Source organism: Phoxinus phoxinus (assembly GCF_949152265.1).
Source record: "Phoxinus phoxinus genome assembly, chromosome: 13".
Taxonomy (NCBI): Eukaryota; Metazoa; Chordata; class Actinopteri; order Cypriniformes; family Leuciscidae; genus Phoxinus; species Phoxinus phoxinus.
The window spans coordinates 3,871,251-3,888,742 of NC_136888.1; the positions used below are offsets into that span (position 1 = coordinate 3,871,251).

General features: G+C 38.4%; 1 protein-coding gene across 1 annotated transcript in view; it reads right to left on the reverse strand.

The window, feature by feature from the left end:
• The window catches only part of aqr (aquarius intron-binding spliceosomal factor), an 87,345-nt gene that overhangs the window by 16,354 nt on the left and 53,499 nt on the right, over window positions 1–17,492 (reverse strand). Inside the window, exons 25-30 of the mRNA XM_079633050.1 lie at window positions 17,264–17,399; window positions 11,781–11,990; window positions 8,355–8,492; window positions 6,635–6,706; window positions 5,728–5,915; window positions 1,957–2,128 (exon numbers count right to left, since the gene is read on the reverse strand). Of these exons, the coding sequence (XP_079489176.1) occupies window positions 1,957–2,128; window positions 5,728–5,915; window positions 6,635–6,706; window positions 8,355–8,492; window positions 11,781–11,990; window positions 17,264–17,399 (916 nt within the window). The remainder of the gene's footprint in view (window positions 1–1,956; window positions 2,129–5,727; window positions 5,916–6,634; window positions 6,707–8,354; window positions 8,493–11,780; window positions 11,991–17,263; window positions 17,400–17,492) is intronic.

Below are 17,492 nucleotides of genomic sequence, written 5' to 3' on the forward strand. Positions count from 1 at the left end.
TATTTACGAGTACATGCATATCAGAGAGTCTAAAGACGAACGAGTGTCTGTTAGGTGGAAGATCTCTGAGCTTTAACTGGCCACAGCTCCAGTAGGACACTAATATGAGACGCTCCTTCAGCGTCTGCAAGCACTGACTGCGCAAACAATGGCTTTCTTATTGCTCTGTGAGAGGCGAATTCATACGGCCCATTAGATCCGTGCGCGCGAGTGTGTGTGTGCGTGTGTGTATGTCGGCATGGATACTGTAATGAGGACAATTCTCTCCAGGACCCTAGTAAACAGTAGCAGGGGCACACTCATGTGACACACACACACACTGCAAGCCATACGCTCGTCACTTAGGAACAATGAGCTTCAACATTAATCTTCTGGGATTCACTAAAAAATCCATGTTGTGAAAGTCATGCCTAGCCCTTTTTCAACTTGAACAAACATAAGTGGGTGTTTCTTCAACTACATGCCCTTTTTATGTCCCAGTTGAGTTTAGTACATGACGGTCATATTGAAACTTTATTCCATGCCTTCAAATAAACTTTTGCTATTTTTGTCATGAATTTTAATGCATTATACTTTCTAAAGTATTATAAAGCATTATAACAGTGGTTACAATTATTTATGAGATCATTACAAAGCATAATTAATGAATTTAAATACTTTTATTATGCATTATAAAATAAAGTGTTAAAATCTCTAATAAAAGATATTAAATAAGTAAGGAATAATTGACTCCAGGCCGTTGAATTATTAGAAAAATAATGCACACCCGAGGTGGTAATGCGGAGTTACATCTCGGGTGTGCAACACTTCAACGGCCTGGAGTCAATTATTCCACTTATACTACAGTTACCACACCTCGAAATATTGTTCAGATTATGTATTTCAAGACGTTTGTAAAGTTTTTGTCATTAAAACGCTCTTGTATGTAGGACTAATTCCTTGCGCATCTAAACGCATGCTCCGTTGCTAATTCCAGAACGTCATTTTAGAGTTAGTAACGGAGGTTTGAGCCGCTGATAGCAGAGTAATGCTGGACACACTTAATGACTAGAAACATTGTCTGACTGTGAACGCAGCAGATTTTAAACACCGCTGTGAACACACACTGAACGCGCTGAACACGCGTGCATGATTAGACATAAGTATCAAATTACATTCATAACCGGCCTTACAGCAAGTGTGTCCCCGACTTTATGCAGTTATTAATGCAGTTATGAGAGAGAGAGAAGCATGTGCGTCAATATTATTATTTATTTATTAATTCAATTCGTTTTAATTAATTAATTCATTATTTTTTTCTATTAGTGAGAGTAGACTAGCCTAATAAATGAAACAAAGCTTTTTTTAACAAGTATAGGCATATCAATAATTATTTATTTGTTATATTATCTGCAATAATTACAAAAACCCGTGCAACAGGACTATCTATTTATTTAAATATTCAGTTTAATTTTCTATTGATTATATATAGGACTTTATTTATTCAAATTAAACTGCATGTTTCCATTGATTGTGAAGTTAGATATTGAGAATTGCAGATCGAGCGCATGGGGCTGCGGTTTTTCTTGTTATGAATTGTATCCTATTTTCCGTTATTACAGTGAACTACGCGCAGTGATATGGAGCTGTAATGCGGTCAAGACCTGCCGGAACTACTTTAGCCGTGCGGTTCCCTGAAAATAATTGCACACCGTAGAACGTTCGTCAACCAATCAGATTCAAGCATTCAACGGCCCTGCAGTATAAAATTAAATATTTAACTGAGCATAACTTTTTCTGTGTCGTTTACAAATGATGAAAAAAGTGTGAAATGCTTATTTATTTGTTTTTCAGAAAAAAATGTCCACTTCCTCCACAGAATGAAGGATGATTTTCGAGACGTGCTGGTTTCTGATGGTTAAGCGGAGAGAGAAAGACTCCGTGTGTGTGTGTGTGTGTGTGATATAACACGCTCACCTGATAAAAGTACGGGTTGGGTTCTGATTCCCCCACGCCGTTGAAGTCCTCCACGTTCACGAGCTGGAAGTCGTATGTGAACCCGGGGTTGGGGGACTGGAACTCGCGCTGGAGCTGAACGTGAGGGAGGTTCCCCAGCTGCTTATAGCGCCAGTTATACAGGTTACACAGGCTGTAAAATAGGACACCTCAGATGAAAAAGTGGACCTGAGGACACAGTCGCTCTGAAACCCAGTGAGCGTCTAAATAAACAGCATGTTGAGGCAGCGTAGTTGCACACCAGGGGCCTCATTTATAAAACTGTGCGTAGGATCCTTACTAAAAGTGTACGTGCGCCCAAAAGCCAGAAATTGCGTGCGCAAAAAAATATTCAGACTTATAAAACCGTGCGTACGCCAGAACCTGCGCAGGATTCACTTCATAAATCCCACTTAGCGGAAGATTGTGCGCACATGCGTCTCCTCCCTGAAATAACCATATATGGAGCTTACAACGCCTAGTTTTACTATGCATAACCTCATCTGCATATCATTTGCATATGATTATTCATCCACGTGATAACATGTTTAATGGTACAAGACATTAGGAAAATATGAAATACGGATGTGCCGTCACATTACATTAATAAAAATAATTTAGTAGCCTATCCTTGCCTTGTTTTTGAATAATTAAATCAAATAGTGTAAAATACATTTCAGAGAAAGTTTTTCTCAATCTTTTCCACTGACCAAATAGTATTTTAATTGATTTATATTTTTAATGGAAACATAGATAGACCTTTGTTGTGCATTATATTTGCACAATCTGCTATTATCATGATAAGCCATTATCTCTGTAGTTAAAACATTAAAACACAGCATGCCAAATGAAAAGTGTTCAAAAGCATTGCATCCACAACAAATATTTATAGGCTATTTATATATATAGGCTAAATATATATTAACTTTTCAGTAAATTTCATGTAGGCTAGTTTAAGTGTTTAACTCCATTAATGAGAATGGCAAATTTAATCTAAATGTTTATATCGGAAGTAAAACATATTTTAAATCATTATTTTATTTAAACTATAATTGTGAACATGCACTGTAGCCTATTATGATTAGGACTCATAATGAAGATTTACAGTTTTACTTCATCTGCCGGTTAGATATGCGTCAGTTTCTCTAAACGGCCCAACGCGCTCGCTGGCGCGGACATTTAAGATGTGGATATTTGCTTCAAGTGATAGGCTTGGTGAGTGAAATTATATTTGAATTATCTTTCTGTATATGTATAATTTAATTTAGATTTTCTGTCTAAAAAAGTCACCAAAAAGACATTTAACTCCAGCTCACCATCGGTGTCGCCAAACTGCTCCGTCTCCAAAACGTTCGTACGCATGGGTCAGAGTTTGCGTGCAGGTGCGCACATTTTCCCGTCAAGTTTGTTTTTATAAATCACAACTTATGCGTAGGAAGTGGCGTACGCCTCTTTCAGGGCCTGTTTTGTGCGTACGCACCGGTTATAAATGTATAGATACATTTATATGCTTTCTGCTGTCCAGAAAGGTAGACAGCATCATGTTATCTTCTAAGGCTGCATTTACACTGCAGGTCTTGATGCCCAATTCCGATTTGCTGACTACATCCGTTTTTTTTGACGACCCGCTTACATCATCTTTTAAAAGTGATCCGCATCCGATATTTGCATTTACACTATACACTGCCGAAACAACCCAATGTAGGCGTTCTGACCCAGAAAAGGAGTTCTAAAACGGTTAGTTCGAATCCTTGATTCTAATTGGTCAATAGCTGTTTTATTCACGATAAAACACGGCTATAACCGCTTCACCCAACGCTTCTATGTATCACTACACAACACCCCTAGCAACCGCTCTTAGCAACACAAACACATGTTTGATCTCATCGATATTGTTCATTGAAGCTAGAGTAGAGTATTGTGAGAGATCGAGTAAGCGAGTGTTCCTGCATTTACAGTAGATATAGCATTTTCCTTCAGGTCAGTCCTATATTCATAATAAAAAAAATCTGTTTGAATATCCGCTGCGATATCTTGTCCTTTTAACAGTTAATGGGTTTTCCCGAGCCATAGTCATCTGTCAGTTGTGTCTTCCTTCTCCGTGTTCACAAGTTTCCTTCAATGTAAAAGTCTCTCTACTGACTGACTCACTCATAAAGACAGTCTCTGCCGGCAAAATAATGTATGTAACTTCTGTTGCTGTTTACGGTCAGGGACTATTTTTTCCAGCGGAAGGAAGGCTTTTAGTGATTTACTTATCGTGAATAAGACACGGCTGAAGGGGTTACTCTGCTTCGAATCGTGCCTAACAACGCCCTTCAGCCGCGACTTATTCACGATACAACACTAGCCTCTCGTACCTTATTGCTTACTTAAAACAGTGCAATATGCAATGGATGCAGACAAAATGATTATCCAGTGTTTTGATTGCTTTGTATTTGCATTTATGCTTTTTATTTTACGTTGGCACTGTAGCCACGAGCGCTTAAAACCGTGCCTCCCCATCTCATCTCCCCGCTTCTGGGCTGTACATCACACGCAGGCTCACTATTGGCCGACACTGGTCATGTGTGTGATGCGTGTGACGTACAACCCAGAAGCGCTGCCCTGTCACACTACGTGAACTCACTCGAGGCCCACAGAGAAGAAAATTAATAGTTGAATAAAGTCGTTATTATTGGGTTTTTTTGCGCACAAAAAGTATTCCCGTCGCTTGATAAGCTTAAGGTTGAGCCGCTGTAGTCACTTGGACTATTTTAACGATGTCTTTACTAACTTTCTGGGCTGGCAAGTTTCAATTACAATAGAAGCCTATGGAGGAGTGAGACCGCTCTCAGATTTAATCACACATATCTTCATTTGTGTCCCGAAGATGAAGGAAAGTCTGACGGGGAACAACATGAGGAAGAGTAATTACAGTTTACATTTCTGGGTGAACTATCCCTTTAATACGTCATGTGATCGCAGTTGGTGTCCACCTGACTTGACGTCCCTTTTTTAATGACGTACGACTCGCATTTACTGGAGAATATCCGATCTGTCTGTTTACATTGCCGACGCACATGCACGTATCCGATTCATATCTGATTTATTTCCACATTTGAGTGAGGCCTGAAACCCATCTGAGAATATCTGATCCATGTGCTTTTTTCCTGCTTACAGCGTTCGCCGGTCACATCCGATCTGAGCCACACGAGAGGAACAAATCTGAGTTGGGTCGCTTGAACCATGCAGTGTGAATGGGGCCTAAGATTTTGTGGTTTGGATTCCAAGTTAAAATGGGCAAAAAATGTAAATAAATAAATCAGGATCATTGCAGTGCCGTGTAAAAAGAAAAAAATCAAGATGGCAGACGAGTTGAGAGAAATTAAGTTAGAGAAATTAATGTAAACAGAAAATTTAATCAAAATCCTATTAGTATTAATATGAAATAGTTTAATATAATACAAACATTTTCAAGATAGTTTTATTTATATGTATTCAATATATTATATCTGTATACTATTGTTTATATTTATCAATATGTTGAATAATAAAGTAATAAAGTGTTTAGTTATTTTAGTACTTCAGCTTATTTTGCTTGAGCTACTTGGCAAGGCAACATTTTCAACTTTTCATTTAATATTTATATTTTATTTCAGCTTTATTTAAATTGGAGATTTTTATTTTAAATAGTACTAGTTAACACTATAAGAACACGGCAAGCGAAGCTGATGTGTGATGCTGTGGCTGAGAGAAACCCGTCAGACTGACCTGGCCCGTGCTCTGCCCTGGGCGTCCAGGTCCACGGTGGGGACGCCCAGACGCACAAAGCGCGTGAAAAGCGACTGCTCCATGTTGGAATATTTCTGAAAGGCCATGTTCTTGATGACAGGAGGCAACTGATGATGATCACCAATCATAATCCAGCGCTTGAGTCGACTGTAGCCGTCCTCTGGGTTCTGTGTGACACAAGGGCAGAGAATTTAGTGTGGAAAACATGATTATTTCAAACTCTATATTTTATTTTTCATGTATATTCTTCATTTCATGTAGTGTGTAATATAACGGTTTGTGAATGTTAAAGGTCTGCAAAGTTTTAAAGTTCAAAGTGCACTACAAATAAATAAATAAATGGTCTCCTAAAAGAAAGAAGCAATTCTGAACGGCCTGAAACAAGTCGTCAGTAATTCCAGTCTCACTTCCTGTTATATATCTTCGTAACAATGTAACATATGCACAATGCCAGCCTGTAGTCTTCATTGGCTGCCTGTGGGTCATCTGACCAATAAGAGCAGAGTAGACCAATCACAACAGACTGAGCCATCTGACCAATCAGAGCAGAGTAGACCAATCACAACAGACTGAGCCATCTGACCAATCAGAGCAGAGTAGACCAATCACAAAGACTGAGCCATCTGACCAATCAGAGCAGAGTAGACCAATCACAACAGACTGAGCCATCTGACCAATCAGAGCACAGCAGGCTCTCGGAAAGGAGGAGCTTAGAGAGACAGAATCTTCAAACGAACATTTTTGGTTGCATAACTTCTGCATGAATCACTTAGAATTTAATTTGATGCAATGGCTGTGTGGATGAAGGTTCCTCTAATCTGAACATTATATAACTATATAATAATGAACAAAAACAAACACTATCTGAAGCAGGAGAGTGTCGTACCTGCAGCAGTAAAGGGATGAAGGTCTCGATCTCCAGGATTTGAGCCGACTCCTCCATCAGGATATTATCGTACTAGAGAAAGATCAAGAGTCGGTATTAAGGCAGCGGACATTAATGTGAAGTGTAGACTTATTTACTGTAGTAACTCAGTTCATTCCAGGGTTCCTACACATTCTCCATTTCAACATTACACACTTTTCCAGACTCACATTCTCCAAACTTCTCTGTAGATTTTCAGACAATATTTAACATAAATGGTTCATACAGCATTATTTACAGCTTTATATTTGGTATATAGTACAGTCATCTGTAAATATTTATTGATATTTCAGTTTTTTATATATATTTTTATACATATATAGCCATTTTTGGTAAACAGACTTCTGCATGCACACGAGAAATCTTTTCACGCCCTCAAGAAACTATTCACTTGTGCACTGTGTTTGCGATAAGATCCAGCGACAAATAATGTGTCTGTCCACACTGCGTACAAATCAATCAAATCGCACAGCCAATCAGAACAGTGTGTGGGCGGAGTCTCACGGCAAGTGCACAGCAGAGTAATCTTGACGGCAATCGCAAGAAAATGGATAAATGCATAATCAAATTCACAAATATTACACCATTTAAACATTATTCAAATAGATAGGCTAGCCTACTGAGTTACTAAAACAATCTTTGTCAAATAATACACTTGTTTCTTTACAGTTTGAACGTTGTTTCCATTTGTTTAATTTCAAGATCTGAGGTGAATTATCCATTGTTGCTTTTACAGCTCCAAAGCTGGAGCACTAAATGATATTCAAAGTCACATGACACGCTTTTAACATTAAATAAAGCACATAAACAGTGCCTGAGATTATCACTGCCACACTTATTTTTCCAAGTTCATTATCATTGTGTTTGTTGTTCCGGCGCGACGTCGCAGAAAAATAGAAACCGTTTCTAAAATATAATCGTCGTGTGTCGCCGTCGCGGCCGGTTAGGACAAAAACTCTGATTAACATGGAAAAGAGGAATTTGCATTTGCTTGCCTCGCATGTAGTTAGAACACGGTGTAAGAATATTGTGAGTAGAAACCAAAAAACACTTATAACCTCCAATTTTGCATATAATGCACATAATGCACCTTGAACTCATTCAGTGTGTTTGACGAATCACTAAATAATCACTAAACAGCTGCCATGAAAACACTTCTTGTATGATACATTTATCTTCATTAAATTCTATTGTAGAAAACTAAATGGGTGCAATAGTCTGGAAATGCAAATGTTTTTCCACACTCTTGTTTTCTTTTTTCCATACTTTTCCAGACCTTTTTCAAATCAAATTCCATACTTTTCCAAATTGCGTAGGAACCCTGTAACTCAGATCAGATCAAGGAATCGGTTTAAAACACCAGTTCATTTTTAGAGACACATACACTAAGTCAAATGTTTGGAATAACAAATCCAAACTCTTGGTGTACATTTGTGTTTGTCAGCCGATTCTGTTTATTTTATTGATCTTTATAAAATTGCGCTTTAATTCAGATCATATTAAGGAACTGGTTTAAAACACCAGTTCTGATTCGTTTTATTGATCTTGTCTTTGTCAAATGCAGCATTGACACTTCACACAATCAAAAACGCTTTGAAACTTTTTAAACCTGGTTAAACTAAACTATAAAAAGGAATAGTTGAAGAGGACGATGTGTTCGTGAGTCACATGACGCTGATACCTTGAAGCCGAGCTCCACCAGGTCGTGGCGTTTGAGAGCGGCGTGTGTGCAGGTCATGGCGATGATCTTGGCCTCTTTCACCAGCAGGTATTTGGATCGGTCCAGCCCGCTGCGCAACAGCTCAAAAGCCCTGAACTCCTGCAGGAGAGAAGAAGCCGCCTTTATGAACACCTCCGTGCTAAACCCACACACTAACACGCTTAAAACACGCTCGTTTGACTCAAATCACACAGATATACTTCTCGAAGTAAAAACAGTATCATATTTGATACATCAGGGTTTTATGGCTCATGTAGTCTGATATAGTGAGAATATAATATATAATAAATATGTATATATATATATATATATATATAAATAATCATACTTGAGGAAAAACACCTCAATTATATTTTGAGGCTCGAATGAGCAAAAATATGCAATTTGGTGCAGATGCTGATATTTATAAAAAGACAAAAAGTAAGATATAATTCTGATGCAAGTAATGTAATAGATAAAGCAATACCGGTACTTGCATAAAATTATATAAATATCAGTCATTAATCATTAATATATATACAGATTTATATATATATATATATATATATATATATATATATATATAATAGTCATATATATATGACTCTATATCTGCCAATAAGATGATATTTAAATGCTTATGTTTTAAAACGGCAGAGCTTTTATAATAAAACTAATGCAACGCAATACAATGATGATTAAGAGATGAACAATAAACCTTCCTCAAAAGCCTGATGATCATATTTGACACTCACATCTGCACATGATTTTTATCAAAATGATCTATGGATAACCAGCAATAAAGTTGCTTCAGTCCAGTAAGTGTTCATGTCATGATCCACGATCTGAAGGTCGTCACTATATCTGCCAATAATATGTCTTACTTAAGAGTAAAATTATATTTAAATTCTTAGTTTTATTATCAAAGCTTGAAGTTTAAAACATAATGCAATGCAACACGATGATTGAGAGATGAACAAATAAACATTACTCAAAAGCCTGATGATCATATTTGAACATCATTTTCTAAAAAAAGGTGTATGGATAATCAAGTAAACCTAAGTTGCTTTAGTTCAGTGAGTGTTCATCTTGAAATATTACAAACAACAATTTGTTTCAAAAATGAGTAAAAAGTTTTTCAGCTAATTTTGATTACATTCATAATTTAGATGTATTAGAAGTGTGCATATCCAATATAACACAGCTGGCGTTATCAGGTTCAAATGTAAGTCACCGCAATATTTTGAATGACTGAGTTTCACAAGATGAGGTTGGTGTTAGAACATCCATTAGAAGTGATTGTGTTTCTTTCTACTTCCTGTCATTAGTTAGAAACAGCCTCTTTGGTTTCTTCTGGAGATGGGCGGCACACTCAGATATTGAGTATCTGTTCGATAGTGGCTCAGATCTGTGCAGTGAAGAGAGGTTAACCCAGCTGGATATTTTCAGGACTGTGTCCATTGGGAAATGAATATTTGATGCGCTTCTGCATTAATATTAAACCCATCAAAGCATTCAATATTGATGAGGAAGTTTTTTTAACCCTGAGTGTTCAGCGGTGCCGGTTGAGGGACAGTGATGCTCAGACAGACTCTCACACACACACACACACACACACACACACACACGCACAGCAGCATTGTGGCTATGATGACGCACAACTTTATTACAGGAACGTGTCTTTGTTGTCAGCAGATCAACACAAAGGATGAAAGGATGAGAAATCAACATCAAAGAAGAGGGCATCCCAGAATAACGGGCCTTAGAGGAGGGGAGGGAGATCATTATTGATGGATTTATCTTCATGATGAACAAACATCAGGCTTAGACCATGCTCTGTTCAAAGCAGACTTGAGCAAACTATGCATTTAAAGAGGACCTATGTTCATCTTTAGTGTGTAATGTTGCTGTTTGAGCCTGAAAAAGCTCTGAGTTAATCTCTATATCAGTGTGAGTGTTTCTGAACTCCTGTCTCCATTGTAGTCTTGAGTTTCTTCCGGGAACGAACACGTCACAATATTCCTCATTTCAATAGTTAATACGCATAATAAAGGGGCGGGGCCTGGTTGAGTTAGTTAGTAGTGTGTTAAACTGGCGATTATGGTAAGGGGCTGGACATTTCCCAGACACACTCGAAGTGCTCGACCAATCACAACACACTAATCCAGCTGACCAATCAGAGCACAGTCTGCTTTTCAGAAGGAGGGGCTTTAGAGATACAGGAACTAAACAGAGCGTTACTGACAGACTGGGAAAAGAGGAGCTGCAACAAATGTGGGGAAAATAATGTTTTTTAGTTTTTTTTAACATTCAAGCATGAAACCCTATTCCAGTGGTGCCCAAAAACAGCATCAAGACTCAATAGGTCATCTTCAAATGTCAGTTGTATTGGACATTGGCTATTTTTAATTGAATACCCTCGTCAAAATCTGACAAGTCACTAAAAAAAGATCTCGCTTTGGCATAATTACATTAAACTTAGCATGTAACCATTCTCTGACAATACCATATCAATTTGGTGACAGCGACATCTATTTGTCAAAAGTAATGAGAAATTACATTATATTTTTTCAATTCCATTTTTTGGGGTCAGATTATCATCAGGGATGACATGTATTAAATGTGCGTGTAACAGACCTTCTGCTGTTGTGCTTTACCCTGTAATTGATGCCTGCAACTACATTAATTATGACTTACATAAAATGACAAATATAATTATATTGTGATTATTAATAACAATTATTATTAATAAAAGATTTGGAGGAAAAGATGCATCATGATGCATTAAAAATTGCTTTATAATCGAATTATTACCCTCTGAAACGTAATTGAATCGTGGGGCAAGTGAAGATTCACACCTGTGTAGTTTTATTCAGTGTAGGATAAAACGCTAAAAAAAGCATGTAAACATAATTAATAATAATATTTTAGCTCTAGTCCAGCCCTATATTCATTTAAGATAAACTGTTAAATGAATTACTCTAAAACTGACTTTTAGAGTGTGCTTAGTGATAGGTTTTATTGATTAGTAATTATTTTTACATTTAATTATTCCATTTCTGTATTATTTCTTACTTGAATGCTTATGTTAAAAAGAAAAATGAACAAAGTAAATCACTGTTAATTAAATTTTCTTTCTCATATTGTATTTGTTCTACTGTTTGTTACTTATATCTTTGTTCTTATTTTTAATAACAATATAATAAAATAACAAAATTAAATTATATTTATTAATAACAATTATTATTAATAAAATATGAGGAGGAAAAGATGCATCAATAATCGTTTTATAATCGAATCGTGGGGCAAGAGAAGATTCACACCTCTCTATGTGCAGTGTAGGATATAAAGCTAAAAAAGTATGTAAGGATAATTAATAATATAATTTTAGCTGTGGTCCGGCCGTACCTCTAGCTGTGTGAAGATCTTGCGTATGTGGCGGTAGCAGCCCTCAGCGATGTCCATGTCCTCCTGGTACGACTGGCCTTTGAACACTGGCTGGGGAGCGTTGGAGAAGTACTTCTGGAAGGGGAAGTGTGACGCCACGTCCTCCACCGGCACCTCTCGGCTGGGCTTCGGCTTCACTTTACTCATGTATTCCTCCCAGCGAGAAATCACCTACGACACGAGAGACAGACCGATAAGATCAGCGCCTGAGGATCGCATGGGCAGAACTCATTACCAGCGCATCATTGGACAAAACAGCCTTGTCACAATCCACACTTAATTAGTGCAACACGCGTTTCGCTGTAATCTCTGTGATCGGAGTTAATGGCTCGGAAGGATCCCCCCGAGGCGCTGATATGAATCTACAGACCACAGCGTGATGTATCGAACCACAGATGAACACAAATGAAAGCAGGCCTGTGTGAAAGCGCTGCCTAGACTCAGAGACCAGCGCTTCTCAACCTTCCTGACTCCAAGGCCCCACACTGTTCACCACAATATTTGAAGGCCCCCAAACTCTAGTTTTGTGTTCAAAACGTAAAGGTTAGTTCACCCAAAAATTGTAAATTCAGTCATTGATTACTCGACATCATGTTGTTCCAAACCCGTAAGACTTTCATTCATCTTCTAAACACAATTGAAGATCTTTTTAATGAAATCTGAGAGATTTCTGTCCCTCCATTGACAGCTACGCAACTACCACTTCAAAAAGTTCATAAAGAGATCGTAAAACTAATCTGTATGAATTGAGCGGTTTAGTCCAACTTTTCTGAAGAGACGCTATTGCTTTATATGATGAACAGATTGAATTTAGGCTTTTATTCACATTTAAACATTGATCAACGAACATAAACAGCTCAACTGAATCTGCTCGATGCGTGAGAATGAACCTCATTGGTTCTTGCAGAAGCTCAAACGTGATGCGTAACTGTATGTACACACCGCCGCCAACTTGAGCTTCCAAAGTTACCGGAAGTCATTCATTTTCAACGGAAGCTGGCTTCTCTCAGCTGCAAGGAGCGTCAGATCCATCGGCGTCGCGTTTTGAGCGACCAGATCGTCAATCAGTTGAAAGTAGCTCAACTTTACGGTAATGAGCTATGACGCGGTTCAGCGGCAAAACGCCAGTAAACCAATCGGAATATAGACGTCCTTCACGCTGGCTGATTCCGGAGAAACATACGATGTAAACTTTCGTTCCTACCAAAACAAAATCTCCGAGTCTGACGTCTTCTCCCCAAATACAGCAGCACCAAACACAACAACTTCGTGATGATCAATAATGATCCAGTGATACACATTTGAGGAGGAGCGCAACTTTTATTGGAAACATTTACGAACGCTCGTTTTAAGCGGGAATGCAATTAATTTGCTCACGGTACACCGATTTGACATTTTGAATAGCTAATTATTCTTTCTTTTTTTGACCAAATGTGACCAAAACGGTTATAAAATGCTGTCATTATAAAAGGTTTCTAGTGTCAATGTATTGCTTGTTTTTTTTCTGTTTACATTTCATGTTGTGACACTTCTCTTCTCCCGCTGCTACGTCAGAGCGGCCAAAGCGTCAACAAGCTTCCCCGTACTTTTTGACAAGCGTCCTTGACAGGGCGGCTCTTCTTTGCAGCTCAAGTCGGCGGTGGTGTGTACGTACAGTAACACGAGAATGAACCTCATTGGTTCCTGTAGAAGCTCAAACATGATGCGTAACATGAGAATGAACCTCATTGGTCAAGCGATTGGTCCGTATACTACAACTGATGTGAGTTGATGAATGTTTATATGTCATTAAAAGCCTAAATTTAATTTGTTCTCTGCAGAATATTTGGACTAAACCGCTTAATTCATACGGATTAGTTTTACTTTTAAACTTTTTGAAGCGTCAAAGTGGTAGTTGTGTAGCTGTCAATGGAGGGACAGAAATCTCTCAGATTTCATCAAAAATATCTTTCATGTTCTTGAGTCTTGAGTGTGAACGAGTCTAACGGGTTTGGAACGACATAAGGCTTTTGCAAGACTCTAGGCATCCTGGTTCTTCAATGAAAAACAGTTGTTGAGGGGGCGAATTATCTGATCTCATCTTATCTACAGCATCTTATCCATCTTTTCCCCTAAAGAGCTTACTGTGTTTAGATTAAGACTGAAACAAATCATTTCAAATCATAAGGCTGTGCTACCAAAAAACCTTATCTGTGAGATTGACTTAATGAGCTGTAAAGTGTCCTTAATTTTCTATTTTCAAGGATAACAACGCTTGATATTTCAATGTGCCGTGGTTTAGCAAGAATATCTAAGGCTAGAGCTCTTCTCAGTCGCTGCATTGCGCATTCTTTCCCTCCTGGTTATTTTCTTTTTTCCCTATATGTATTCTGCCTTAACAGTATGAAAAAAGGACTGCGCATTTGTGGTCTGCTCGTAGATGTAATTGACGATATATCCCATTAATAATTCACTGGAATGCACTAAGAATCTCGTGTTTTTCTCCCTGAATCCTGGCGTCTCTTTCCAGGTTTGTTTTCACACGGATGCTTTAAAATGTAATAGTCTCCCCTTTTCACTTCTGATCCCTGTTAGCAGCATTTACTGGAAGGCTTCTAAAGCAGGTAAATACAATATTTATTATCTGTTGAAATGATGGAGAGCACTTTGAATATTATCATTCAATGCTCAAGTTACTGAACATTTTTGATTAAGGCAACGTATGTTACATAATACAGACAAACTCAGGAATCTTATTTTAAATGATTTTATGTCTGATCAGCCGAGCTGATCATCCTGTACCTGTTCCTCTCTCTCAACAGGGCTCCAGACTAACTTTTTCCCCTAGGAGCACAGTGGCCCCTAACTGAAAATTTTAGGAGCACAACCAGGAAATTTAGGAGTGCACACCGTAAATCAACATACTACCAAATATTCACATTTCTACTAATTTCCAGTGTATTACTAATAAATAGTTTGATAATAGATGCAGAAATTACAATGCCTTTGCACTCTGATTTAACGTTACAGCCTCTTGTCTTCTAAAAGCAACCGGCAGTTGATTTATTAACACCGCATACTCTATGCTTGAGGATAAGATTGTTATTAAATAGAGTATTGTGTTTAAACTGTGAAGTGCCTGCACTGTCGGCAAACTTCGTGTTCCCCGCAGTTATGGGGTAGCGACTGCAACATTCGCAGTTCATGGAATTCGTCTCCTTACAGTACTACCTCAACCAGCTGAATTCTTGCAGCCAGTCTTCCCGAAAATGGTGGGTTCGGCCTTTTTCACCACTAAAACCTCTCACTCTGAATCATCATCCGACTGTGACACTGTAGGCTACTAGGGCTGCAACATTTCAAATAGCTCACAGTTCAGTTTGTATCACGGTTTTAGGTTCACGGTTTCGGTATGATTCGGTATGTGTTATGTTCAGGGGGAAAAAAGACTACTGTCAAAAAAATTCAGAAATAATCTACCCACAAGCAAAATCACAAATAAATACAATAGAGCAAAGAGAGCCTAGCCTACTAATAAAATAAACTATGCTTTTCAGGTAGGTCTAACATTAGTTTTCAGATACAGAAATTGAATAAAATAAACATTGCATATTTGACTGTATAAATTAAAGATGAATCCGTATTAAAGTTACAAAAGCTATTTAATTCAGAGCTGATTCAGTAGGCCTACACCGATACTGTGAGTTTCTTTCTTCATACATGTTCACTTAAGGCATAACAGACATAACAGTCTGCTAGGATACGAGCTCATCAAGACGGACATGTTGACATACTTTTTGTGTGAATTTGTCCATTCAAGAGCAAGACTTGAAAGATAACTTGAAAGATAATATTTGCGCGCTGTCCGAGATGAGTAACCTACGCATACACACAGACACGCGCGCACACACACACACACACACACACACACACACACAAACGCGCGCACAAATCTAGACGCGAGTTCTCTTTCGCGTCTTGCTCTTGAATGTTTGCATTGGCAAAATAAATGAGTTTAGTTTAAACACCGATGGTAACATCTGCAGTTCAGGTCTCGTCTGCGCTCGTGCGCTATCAACTCCCGGGTGATGACGGCGTAAATGACAGGTCATGTTCGAGCATTTGGCACTCACATTGAACAATGCACAAAGAGTAATCGTTTTCTTCACGTTTTTTTATTATTATCGCTGTTGTAATGTTTTATTTGAGAAGCCAGCAAGTGAACTTAACTGGCATACTAGCCGCAGGTCGGAAGAACGAGTCAATAGTTCGCTTGCTCGTTGCTCAGACGCACATAGCAGGTTGTGATATTTGTCTCCGTCTGCTTCCCACAGACGTTTAAACGCGCGCTCGATTATCTCTAGGCTCACTTACAGTGGCCATTCCCTATTCTTGAAGAAGCACCATTCGAAGTCATTCGAAAATACTACCGGGTTTCTACTGATACAAAGCTTAATGCTAATCAGTGAAGTATCCCTTTAAGAGTTAAAAATCACCTCTCTTAAAAAAAAGGGCTGAATATTAATTAAACAGATTGTCAAAATGATGACTGCACAACTAACACTACTACTGTTACTTTCAGTGCTACGCTAGTTTTAAAGGAGAACTCCGGTGCAAAATGATCCTTTGGTCTAATTACACATTGTTACCTAGTCAACCGTTATCTGAGATTTGTTTTCATGATTATCGAATGTAAATAGTTTTATCTCTAAAAACAGTTTAGCCTATAACGCTAGTATAACGCTAGTATACGGGGCATGGAGTAATGACAAATAAAAATCGTTTGTTAATACCACTAACAAGGCTCAAAATAGCCCCACACTGACACGGTAGCATAATGAGGGTCCCTACATGCAAACCGAAGCATTGAGAACTGTGTAAGTGTCCAGACAGTTTAATAAGAAGATATTGTATACATACAGTCAACTTCACGTATATAAGCAGAATCCATCTTTGAAAAACAGACTCTATCAGTCGAACTACGAACCACCGATCCAAATGCGCTGAACTGTGTAGAATCTCATATGGTCCAGCGCATTTGGATCGGTGGTTTGTAGATCGATTGATAGAGTCTGTTTTTCAAAGATGGATTCTGCTTATATACGTGAAGTTGACTGTATGTATACAATATCTTCTTATTAAACTGTCTGGACACTGTCAAAGTTCTCAATGCTTCGGTTTGCATGTAGGGACCCTCATTATGCTACCGTGTCAGTGTGGGGCTATTTTGAGCCTTGTTAGTGGTATTAACAAGCGATTTTTATTTGTCATTACTCCATGCCCCGTATACTAGCGTTATACTAGCGTTATAGGCTAAACTGTTTTTAGAGATAAAACTATTTACATTCGATAATCATGAAAACAAATCTCAGATAACGGTTGACTAGGTAACAATGTGTAATTAGACCAAAGGTTCATTTTGCGCTGGAGTTCTCCTTTAAGTTGAAAGGGAAGCGGGAGGGTACCTGGTAGAGGTAGAAGTGTCCAGCGGTCTCACATGTGTAGGACACATCCCCGGGCACATCGAGACTGTCCTGCAGACGGGCCACCTCTCGCAGCAGCTCCAGACGCCGGGACAGCACATAGTTCACTCGTCCATACCTGACAGAGGAGAGGACCGGTCACACTCAACACAACGTAACCATGCTGTCCACAACAGGGCTTGGCGGTTACTATTCTCCCAGTAAGTTGAAT